At 37.3% G+C, this 9,326-nt stretch overlaps 1 protein-coding gene across 1 annotated transcript in view; it reads right to left on the reverse strand.

Moving 5' to 3' along the window:
- LOC110457797 overlaps window positions 1-8,217 on the reverse strand; it is an 87,703-nt gene extending 79,486 nt beyond the window's left edge. Inside the window, exon 1 of the mRNA XM_021509204.1 lies at window positions 8,072-8,217. Coding sequence (XP_021364879.1) covers window positions 8,072-8,205 — 134 coding nt within the window. The 5' untranslated portion in view covers window positions 8,206-8,217. The remainder of the gene's footprint in view (window positions 1-8,071) is intronic.
- Window positions 8,218-9,326: the final 1,109 nt, after the last annotated feature.

Genomic DNA, 9,326 nt, shown 5'->3' on the forward strand with positions numbered 1-9,326 from the left:
AATTTCATCTTTTGGTTACTAAGTATACTAAGTAAGTACGGCTTCCTTAATTATAAAGTAAACTTATTGCTAGGGGAGTAGTTAATCTAATGATATCATATGATCAACTAATTGGGTTGTTGTTTGGTGACAACATCATGTGTAAGAAGAGATTGAAATCAAGTTGAGATGAAGCATGGAATTTACAGGATACGCCTTGTATGCTATTCCAGATCGTTTTTCCTGGCAGTTTTCAACGTTAACCCATCCACATACATGTATGTGTTAATCGAGAAATAGATTATGACATGAGTTCCCTATTTTATAGCACGTGGCCATACACGCATGTCAGTTTGCTTGTGCCTATATTAATAAATGTAACTAAACACAAATGGTCTAAATTAAATCTTTTGATCTTTCCTTTTTTTTTTTTTTTTTCGTTTATTCATTAAAAGAAACAGGCTGAAATTTGCTTAAGCCTGGATTTACTCATGTTATAATTTAAGTAATATATCATAATGTACTAAAAATACAATATCATGTTATAAGTTAATTTACACGTATATACAGTGACATAATCTACTAGAAATACAATATCATGTTATACCTCAAGTTATATATGAGTTTATGACACGTGTGCCCTACTTTATAGCACGTGGCTATGCACGCATGTCAGCTTTCTTGTGTTAATTAATGTGTCTACTTTATGAAATAATGAAAATGTTCAAAGGTTAATAATGGATAACAACAGATTGGTTTGAAATATGGTAGTGTACAGAGTGGAAAACTCAAATATGGTAGTGTACAAGAATGGAAAATATGGTAGTGTACAGAATGGAATATTCAAATATGGTAGCGTACAGAATGGAAAATTCAAATGTTCTGATAGAAAACACATTCATAATGAAAAAATGTAAAGTTGATTAAAAGCTCTTCAAAACACCCCTTTCATTCATTTCACTTCTTGAGTACATAAGGTCACAACACGATTTGAACCGTGATCAATAGTGCTATGAAGCAGGTTTACTTCCGTTTTTTGAGCAGTGGTCCTTACTAGTTTGAAGATTATTGTGCAGTTTATCTAACAAGTACATGAGGTAGTCCGTATCCTTAAAGTATATCTGGACAATTTGGAATACAGAAGAATTATTAGCTAGTATTTCATCTTTTGCTTACTAAGTATACTAAGTGAGTACGGCTTCCTTAATTATAAAGTAAACTTATTGCTAGGGGAGTAGTTAATCTAATGATATCATATAATCAACTTATTGGGGTGTTGTTTGGTGACAACATCATGTGTTAGAAGAGATTGAAGTCAAGTTGAGATGAAGCATGGAATTTACAGAATGCACCTTGTATGCTATTCCAGATCGTGTTTCCTCGCAGTTTTCAACGTTAACCCATCCACATACATGTATGTGTTAATCGAGAAATAGATTATGACAGGTGTGCCCTAATTTATAGCACGTGGCCATACACGCATGTCAGTTTGCTTGTGCCTATTTAAATAAATGTATCTGAACAAATGGTCTAAATTAATACTTTTCATCCTAGAAATTCGACGGGTAGCGGGTTTCCACTTTTGGAAGCAAAATTGAAGGCATGCAGCGAGCAGTTTGGTTGACAACTGCGTTCATACTACCGAATACGCCGTCAAAATGGAGGCCAATCCTAAAATACACGATGAAAAAAAACTTGATTCTAAAAGACACTTCGAAAATATGCGAATAATATGAGGCTAAACTCGTTGAGATATTGCCCATGCGCGGAGGGAATGCTCATTGGCGGAATGAAAATACATTGGGTACGATTTGACAATTCATTTGTCGATTTTCAGGGTTATTGCGGAAATAAGTGATTTGCAACAGAATTAAGAAATAAAATGTTTCCACCTTTTGTATCCACGTCAGACATCGCATTATACATGTACTACGCTAAAGTAATATACTGACAGTAAAGAGCTGCCATTGTTTTACTACCCTACAAGTCCCTGCAAGTAGGGCGTAATAAGTGTACCTGCTGCCCACATTGCATGATCGTAAGAGGAGACTAAATTTGTGATCTGATATTTTCTTCTTTCTAAACAACATTTTTCTTCCTAATGTCTTCTTTGACAATGCCTCTCTTTTGGCTTTTAGTTGAGCGTTCGAACCTGTGAGGAAGGCTTTGGGTTCTGTCCCCTGGCCGAGAGATACAAGAGTCTGTACAAATTGTAGTTTCTACTCCTGTTTAACGCTCAGCAATTTAGGAGTGGGACGACTGGTTCGCCCGTTGTCAGTATAATGTCACCGGATGGGGTGTCCTGCTGGGTGTCTTCGGCAGTATGTTTCAGTGAAAAAGCACAATAAAGTCGGCATCAGTTCCGCGCTATCACAAGGAGACAAACACGAACATATCACAGCCTCCCAAAACACACACGCATACACTACACGCATGTATCTTGCACACAGGGGAGGCCGTCCTTAAATGACCATAGCTGTTGATAGGACGTTAACCAACGCTAAACCAAACCAAACCAAATACTACCCTACAAGTGATACCTTGTGCAACTGACAGAACAGGTTTCTTTGGTCTATAAGTAAAGAAACAGGTGACATTTTAAAACATGTGAGCATGTGTTCAGGTGAAATATATGATAGTTTATAACGTTTAACTGATTACCTTACTGTAACACTTCTCTACCCCGTACATATCTCATACCTTACTGTAACACTTCTCTACCCCTTACATATCCCATACCTTACCGTAACACTTCTCTACCCCGAACATATCTCATACCTTACTGTAACACTGCTCTACCCCGTACATATCCTATACCTTACTGTAACACTTCTCTACCCGGACATATCCCATACCTTACTGTATCACTTCTCTACCCCGTACATGTCCCATACCATACATATCCCATACCCTACTGTAACACTTCTCTCCCCCTTACATATCCCATTCCTTACTGTAACTCTTCTCTACCCCGTACATATCTCATACCTTACTGTGACACTTCTCTACCCGTACATATCCCATACCTTCCTGTAACACTTCTCTCCCCGTCCATATCCCATACCTTCCTGTAACACTTCTCTACCCGTCCATATCCCATACCTTCCTGTAACACTTCTCTCCCCGTACATATCCCATACATTACTGTAACACTTCTCTACCAGTACATATCCCATACCTTAATGTAACACCTCTCTACCCCGTACAGATCCCATACCTTACTGTAACGCTTCTCTACCCCGTACATATCTCTACCCCGTACATATCTCTACCCCGTACATATCTCATACCTTACTGTGACACTTCTCTACCCCTTACAAAACCCATACCTTACTGTAACACCTCTCTACCCCGTACATATCTCATACCTTACTGTGACACTTCTCTACCCGTACATATCCCATACCTTTCTGTAACACTTCTCTCCCCGTACATATCCCATACATTACTGTAACACTTCTCTACCCCGCACATATCCCATACCTTAATGTAACACTTCTCTACCCCGAACATATCCCATACCTTACTGTAACACTTCTCTACCCCGTACATATCCCATACCTTAATGTAACACCTCTCTACCCCGTACATATCCCATACCTTACTGTAACACTTCTCTACCCCGTAAATATCCCATACCTTACTGTAACACTTCTCTACCACGTACATATCCCATACCTTACTGAAACACTTCTCTACCCCGTACATATCCCATACCTGACTGTAACACTTCTCTACCCCGTACATATCCCATGCCTTACTGTAACACTTCTCTACCCCGTACATATCCCATACCTGACTGTAACACTTCTCTACCCCGTACATATCCTATACCTTACTGTAACACTTCTCTACCCCGTAAATATCCCATACCTTACTGTAACACTTCTCTACCACGTACATATCCCATACCTTACTGAAACACTTCTCTACCCCGTACATATCCCATACCTTCCTGTAACACTTCTCTACCCCGTACATATCCCAAACCTTACTGTAACACTTCTCTACCCCGTACAGATCCCATACCTTACTGTAACACTTCTCTACCACGTACATATCCCATACCTTACTGAAACACTTCTCTACCCCGTACATATCCCATACCTTAATGTAACACTTCTCTACCCCGTACATATCCCCTACCTTACTGAAACACTTCTCTACCCCGTACATATCCCATACCTTACTGTAACGCTTCTCTACCCGTACATATCCCATACCTTACTGTAACACTTCTCTACCCCTTACATGTCCCATACCTTACTGCAACACTTATCTACCCCGTACATATCCTATACCTTACTGTAACACTTCTCTACCCCGTACATATCCCATACCTTACTGTAGCACTTATCTACCCCTTACATGTCCCATACCTTACTGTAACATTTCTCTACCCCGTACATATCCCATACCTTACTGTAACACTTCTCTACACCGTACATATCCCATACCTTACTGTATCACTTCTCTACCCCTTACATATCCCAAACCTTACTGTAACAATTCTCTACCCCGTACATGTCCCATACCATACTGTAACACTTCTCTACCCCGTACATATCCCATACCTTACTGTAACAATTCTCTACCCCGTACATGTCCCATGCCTTACTGTAACTTTTCTCCTTTAACATTTACAGCTGTTGTCCTCATGTTTTGATTCGTACTAACAGTGTCTCACACTAACCACGAAGGATTTGTTTTTGTGTTTTTGTTTGACCAAATTACAATAATATTTGAATATTTTAAAACTCGTGATAAAAGAAAATGGAAGTCTGCCAAGTTTCCTAAATAACAAAAAATATCTAAAAGCAATTTATGACATTTTACGATATGCATGTTGTAAAACAGCAGAAGGAAATACCTCCTCGGAATAAGATTTTAAGGTGATAAGTTAAAAACAAGGTAAAATATCATAAGTGCACATTATCAAAAGGGAAAGTGTCCTATGAAGTTTATTCACATGTAAATTTGCGGTAGTTTGCAAGAATGTCCATGAACCAGTTGCTGTGTACAACAATTCTAGTCCGATACACTAACGCGGAAAAACATCCCTGTTCGATGGAATCTGATCTAGTTTGATGAATTTCTGGTGTCTGTGTGATGATACATTGTCATCATATACAAATGTCAGTATCATCTGTAGTTGCATGTTGAAAATGTCGTTAACTGTACGGATATTTTAGGAGTTTTGACGGATCACAAATTACGTGACATCTGAATTCGGACTCTAAACTAAAATACAACGTATCTACATTTTATGTTTAAGTAAGTTCAATATGCAAACATCTCCGTGCAGATATATCAATGATGTATCCAGAAGGTCGTCTTGTCCGAGCGACAATGAGCGCAGCTGCGTGGATAGCGCTTCCTGTCGTGGCACTTTGTATAAAACAATACAGAATCATCGCCATTTCTTCTGTATTGTATATATGCATTACCAACTTTCAGCGTACACCATTGCTTATATCGGAATTTAACTGTAATGTGTTGTTTTACATCAAATTCATATTATACTTCCATAACTATCGTACTTCTATAAATTAAAGGATAAGTGTCTATAAGGCCCTGTTTTGGGCCCCAGTATATCCGGATTTTCACCTCCTTCGAATCTTATTGTATCACATGCGAAAAATCTAAGGTTATAGTTTAATCTAAAGTGGGTGATACGGGTACCAAAATGGGTAGGGGTAAATCACAAATATAATTTGCTGTTTTCAAAATGAGCTAAAACGACAAAATAATGCTATTTCTGATTTTGGAAACGAAAGCAAATTACAACTGTAAACAGGCATATATATATAAAAAAAAAAAAAAAGTCAGGGGGTTGTTTTAGGTAATTTTACAAATGAAAAGTGCTTTGTTTCCTCAATAATTTCCTTTCTAATTTATATTTTGAGTTGAAATCTACAAATTTACTCATTTGAGTACACTTACATCAAATGTGAGTTATTTGTGACTATGTTAGAGAAACCCATTTTCCTGTTATCCTTTAAATATTATTAAAAAAAAGTTTGATAGCACAAGCGTTAAATCTGCCAAAATGGTGAATATATGAGAATTTCTTTCATGCAAAAAAAAGGGTAGGGGTAGCTCAAATCGCTTTTCTGAGTTAATAGAATAGTTTAAGCAATTTCACCTCCAGAATGTAAAAATATATATTTTTATCAATTCTGCAAAATTTCATACATATCTGATAACACACTTGGAAGAAATTGTATGAATTTGTTCTGCACATGGTCAAAACAAACAAATACTCTCCTAAAATCACACATTATGTTGAACTGGTATCTTTGACAGAAGATAGCACAAAAACGAACCCATTATGACAAGTAATTGTTTTGGAATTGCCTTATGCCTTTAACGAATTTTCCGAACAATGCATATAACAAACAAAGTAATTACATGAATTTGTTTACTCAGAGGAGTACATCCTTAATTATTACTAAAAACGATAATTAATGGAGGTTATAAACACTACAGCAACAGCTTCCTTTATCTTTAAAGTTTCATCGTTACACTCCATTCATACAGCAGTGTATCTGATCGGATCACATAATCCACTGACGTCATAAGTAGACATCACGTTGCCCTGCACGTGTACGTTACAATACTGTTTACTGTGACCTCTCTAACCGATTAAAAGGTGTGTTAATAATAATTGTAACGTACTCGTGTACTTGCCGTTACCCTGTCGCTATCTGTCGAAAACAAACTGTTGTTCTACTTGCACTCATAAATTCCATGAATCCTATAAGCTTATTTGGTTGAAAAGATTTAAAATTTCGATGACTTGCATTAATGTATATTTATGAAATGTTTAAGCGTTGGAATCCTTTTCTTGAAGTTTACTGCAGGACTGAGGCAATGTTTTCGTCTCTATTAATTGTACATCCACGATTGCACGAGATATCACGAGAGCAGAATCCAACGAATAGCGACTTCATGTATATCTTCGACTGGGTCTGAGGAAATGTGTACACAATAACAGTGCTGAGTGATACATCAGCCGATTCAGTTCTCACTTATCAAGTAAAAACCCTGAAACTCTTTGCAGAGGACAAACCCTTTTCCACTTCATCGATGTATGCTTTCGCTTAGCTGTGCTGTCAATCGGCCTCAAGCTTTTACCGTTTTTGACGCCGATTCTGTCTGCATGCTTTTCTAACGGCACGCAAGAAAATACAATTTTATTTCTATTTATTTCACATCTTTGACTCGTTTCACTTCCTGAATGTGTGTTTTTAACGGGAAGTTGATCATTTTTAACAATTGTAAAATCACTTATAAAGATACAGGTGGTAGTGAACACAGCTTAAACGTATAAGGTTAGTTATTTTGTTACATTTACGTAAAGTTTAACAAGAAAATAACAGTGATAGAGGGACGAAAAATATCTCTGTAGTCAGACCATCAAATAAAAGAGGGTTTATTTTAAACATCAGTTTTGATTTCATTCGAGATACGCCCTACTTTTTTAGTTGGGAAACATTGTTATTATATATACTATTTTATACTACCTACCAGTAGCACGATAAACTCAATGTCATGGGTTCACAGTATCTGAACACTTAAAAAGAAAAGCCAGACTGCAGATCGACTTTAGAAAGGGTTTTATCCAATGTTTGCTCGCGCTAGTAGACTTCATGAACCGGGCATAGTATCCATACAGCAGTGTTTCGCGTATAACAATAGTCCGTCATAAAATTACGAAGAAAAAAGATAATTGTAACGATACCAACACCATGTAAGCGTTAAAGCGCGTATGGAAAAGCCAATGACATGAATATTGTTTTAAAAATATCTTTCTACATTTTTTTTAGGTTCAGAGTAAAACTTGTTTTGATTTACCTTTTTCACCGACTGTGAATTTCAATGATTGTTAGGTTAGACCTTAGCTCACCTGCGGAGGCCTCTCGATTTTATGCGCGTGATCGCAATGGGAAAAAAATCCTCAAAACAAACCCTGAACACACAGTTTGATAATCTATCAGTATTAGACGAGGATTGTTTTAAATGACACAAAGGGAAATATTATAATTACGTCTCAATATACATCTTTTGGTTTAGTAATATGATCTCTGACCTTTGTTTTGACACCTGGTAACTCTTCTTCCTAACCCAGTCCTTCACTTCCCTTTCCTTGTCCCTTTGGATCCGTCCAACGAGCTTCTCGTGGGCGAATGCCCAACCAGCCCGGGCTTTAGGAGATCTCTTCATCTCCTCCTTCCGGTTTAGATTGATGATCACTTCCGGTTCACAAATGACGTCATTTGTCTACGTTACTTCAGCAATACGTTTTAACTTGTCTGTCGTCTGTGTGATTATCCAGATATTAATATCCTACAACTGACAAATTAATAGAATTGTTTTACTCAAGATTGCTTTTTTGTGCAATTGACGGCATTGACCTGTATACATGAAGATGCAAAAATACAGAGAAAATTAGATTTCATATTACTTTGCCTTTAAATCACGTAAACCAGTACACATTCTATTGGTTTTTTTCCTATTAACTACGTTTGTGCTTTTATAACTATTTCTGAATATATCCCGTCATTAAAAATGGTGTGTTGGGTTACCTCCTGTAGCGTAGTAGTGAAGTGTACATATTCATATCTTTATAATTCTGAGGAAAATCCTGTGTTAATCTATATATCATTTTGCAATAACCAGCTATCGTTTGGAGTCTGGTGTATATTTGTGTAGCGATGAGAAATAAGTCGATGTGTTCGATCCTAACTAGCGTTCACGGTGAAGTGACCACAGTGGCTTGCATTGATTGCTTTCCTTCCCCTTTAAACAAACAGCACGGTTACTATGGGTAATACGGTTAAAATATTGACAAAGCCGTCACAGTTTCGAGACAACTATATCTCTTTGACAATGCGTTCAAAGTTCTCAAAAAGATAACCATAGCACAGTAGGAATAACATTTTCATATCGATATGTACACCACAAAAGTTAGCCAGATTTAAATAAGTATTTTCCGTAAACATTTCTTATTTTTCGGTTGTCAGACCACATTAAAAATCTCATAAACTCGGGAATTATATTGTCACTTGGGTCATTATTGAATCAGACCTACAGTGTTAGTTTTAGAGTTATCCCCCTTATTCTAATCAGAACAGCATCGACACTCCAGCGGTTACGCTCACTACTCCCCTGGAATATGTCAAAGAAAATTGAAGGATCAGTGTGCGCCACCTTGTTGATGAGACAAAAAGACTAGTTCGATCCTTTGATGTACATCAAAAGCATCTCGCGGTCACGTAACGGTAAAAATCGACAGGCTTTGAAGTCGGGTGTCGCTCCTTTGTTATCTTCAAATGATAAGTATC

Source organism: Mizuhopecten yessoensis, unplaced genomic scaffold (genome assembly GCF_002113885.1).
Source record: "Mizuhopecten yessoensis strain PY_sf001 unplaced genomic scaffold, ASM211388v2 scaffold9311, whole genome shotgun sequence".
NCBI classification, from domain to species: Eukaryota; Metazoa; Mollusca; class Bivalvia; order Pectinida; family Pectinidae; genus Mizuhopecten; species Mizuhopecten yessoensis.